The 2,781-nt window shown below is 39.2% G+C and overlaps 1 protein-coding gene across 1 annotated transcript; it reads right to left on the bottom strand.

Moving 5' to 3' along the window:
* Positions 1-1,659: 1,659 nt before the first annotated feature.
* Positions 1,660-2,033, bottom strand: LOC102868175 (eukaryotic translation initiation factor 1-like). The gene is made up of 2 exons (XM_006881849.1): positions 1,985-2,033; positions 1,660-1,856 (listed from the first exon to the last, which is right to left on the bottom strand). Exons 1-2 carry the CDS (start codon positions 2,031-2,033, stop codon positions 1,660-1,662), a joined length of 246 nt encoding a protein of 81 aa, XP_006881911.1.
* Between the last annotated feature and the right edge of the window lie 748 nt (positions 2,034-2,781).

Here is a 2,781-nt window from a genome sequence, read left to right as displayed (position 1 = left end):
TTTCCTTGCCCAAGAATAAAATCCCAGGACATCTGTTGGACCAGATAGCAGTTTTTGAGCATTTTCTCTGCTGTCCCAGATCTGCAAGAAAGTGCTTTGGGTCCTACAATCAGGCTGTCTTCTTGGCCATTTGACCCCTTGTGTCCAGTAAGGTTGCTCTCCTAATCACCCTGTGCGGCCGACAAACCACGTGCACCACATGTCCTGGACCCACTGAGGCTGAGGTTTTTAGGGGAGAGGAGGCTGCCCAGGCTGGGGGGATTGGAAGTCCCGGGCACAGGGTGCGTGGGAGAGGAGGAGTGCCGTGGGGATTCAGGACAGCGGCCTGCGGGTCACCTAAAAGTGACCAGAAATATACGGAGAAAGTCAGAATCCATGCTCAGACAACAAGAGAGCGGAAACTAGAGCCGGATATTCATTAAGAAATTGTATTTTTCAAGATGAAATTGGGTAATTGTTTTATTCTGTTTCTTTTTAAACTTTTCCCCTTTTATGTTTGAGAGAAGGTTTACAAATCATAGTGATTTTCATTCATTCTTGCACATTTTGTTTTATAAAGTTAATTATAATTGATGAACATAATCAATCCACTGATTCGGTCAGTTGTATCAATGAGTCAAATCATCTTGTTGAAGATCTTCCTCCCTTTCTCTCACCTTCCATCCTTCCCAGTATGATGTCTATCTCCAAGGACTGGCCCCTCCTGATAACATACATGTCTAATATAGGTAAGGCACTCTAAGGAACACTCTAGTTGAACTTTCTCAGACTTGTTTGTTCATTAAGTAATCCATGGGATATTCATTACTCTTCTACAGGCATTGAATATTCTTCCATCAATATTAATTTTCCAATTTTTCAGACATATAGGAAACAACTGTAAAGACCACGACTTGGACCAGGTGCATCTTAGTCTTTAAACTGGCATTATTTCTCTTAAGCACTTTCTAGAGTTTCCTGACAGCAGATTTTCCCAATACAACACATCTTTTGATCTTCTTGACTGCTGTTATCATGAGTGTAGATTGTGGATCCAAGTAAAATGAAAGACTTGACAACTTCAATCTTTTCTTCATCTATCATGATGAGTATTAGTCCAGTGGTGAAGATTTTTGTTTTCTTGGTGTTGAGATGTAATTCTATTGAAGACTGTAGTCTTTAATCTTGTTCACTAAGTGCTTCAAATCTTCAGTTTCTTCAAAGTAAGGCTGTATCATCTGCACAATGCAGGTTATTTATGAGTCTTCCTCCAATCCCAAGGCCACGTTCTTCTTCTTTAATAATTTGTTTAGTGTACAGATTGAATAACTGTGGGAAAATGATACAATTGGTTGTATCTCTTTTCTGATTTAAAACTATTCATTATTTATATATTCTGTTCAGACAACTGCTTCTTATTTTTTGTATGGGTTTTCGTTTTGTTTTGTTTTTTTTTTTTTTTGGTTGGTTGGTTTGGGGCTTTTATTGTGTGAGTTTTTTTTTTAATGGCTCTTTTCAGTTTATTACATGAAAGAGTTACACTAGTCCAAGTTAAAAGTGGACCCCAAATGGTTACATTTTACAAGCTGTGAAGTTTTAAACTTGTGACAAGGGACAGAAAGGGAATTTTCTACTCATTTCACGGAAACTGTCAATTAAGCTTCAGTGAGCCTCAAACACTTAAATCCCATGAACCTTCAGCTGGTCGTCCTTTGCCAGTCCAGTCTCTACAAGGAACTGGCATATGTTCTTGCATTGATCGCCATGTAGCTGAATTACTTCTCCATATTCTGGATGCTCAATTACAATACCATTGCAGGCAATCTTCTTCTTAAAGACCTTTGCTAGTTTCTTTTTATCATAATCATCAGACATCCCTTGGACAATTACAATTTGGTCAATTACAATTACAATTACAATTACAGGGTCTTCCTGACATTTCTCTGTTGAATTCTTATATGGATATAATCCTCAGTCCCAGCAGGAAGCAGGTCATCACCCTTACTTGCATCAGCAAGGGGGTCGAAAGAGTGGCGGTTCTGGATAGCGGACATCCGATACGATTCCTTTTCCTCCGTGGAAATGGCTTGTGGAAGGTGGTGGTAGGAGAAAGTGGGCAGGGTGGACAGAGCGATTGGAAGTGAGGGGGCTCAAGGGAGAGGGAGCTGAGTCCTTGGCGGAGGCTCAGTGACTGGGGCCAGTTTTTGTATAGGTTTTGCATGGGCACAACTCAGTGGAATTCACAGAAGTTCTCATTCTTCTCAGTGTTACTTATAGTTGGTTATGATTTACAGTCAAATGCCTTCTTATAGTAAAAAAAATCTATAAATAAACATATTTCTTGTATTCTGTGCTTTCAGTCAAGGTCTATCTGATATCAGCAATGGTACTGATAATGCTATGACCTCTTATAAATTCAGCTTGGATTTCTGGAAGTCGTCTGTTGATGTTCTAATCCCTGTTCTAACCATTTTTAAAAAATTTTTATCTTAGTCACAAAAGGACAAATACTACACAGCACCACTGTTATAAAGGAGGTCTGACGTGGGAGGTTGGAAGAAGAACAGGATAGGAGTGGATAGATATCAAGCATTGCTTTGGACCAGGTGAAGGAAAGAACTGTCTAAAAGAAATATATGATTAGGCATTATATGTACAATAGACCAGAATAAAAGGTACACTGCAAAAAGGACTGGGAGAGGGGAGGTAATTGTGCAACAATTAATAATATTTTTTTAAAAGTGAACTGGGGGAGAGGGAGTAAAATGTGCAACAATGAATAGAAGAAAATCCACCTTTTCT

Source organism: Elephantulus edwardii, unplaced genomic scaffold (genome assembly GCF_000299155.1).
Source record: "Elephantulus edwardii isolate Elephantulus edwardi_28Jun2011 unplaced genomic scaffold, EleEdw1.0 scaffold00016, whole genome shotgun sequence".
Classification (NCBI taxonomy): Eukaryota; Metazoa; Chordata; class Mammalia; order Macroscelidea; family Macroscelididae; genus Elephantulus; species Elephantulus edwardii.
This window is presented reverse-complemented; position numbering and strand designations above follow the sequence as displayed.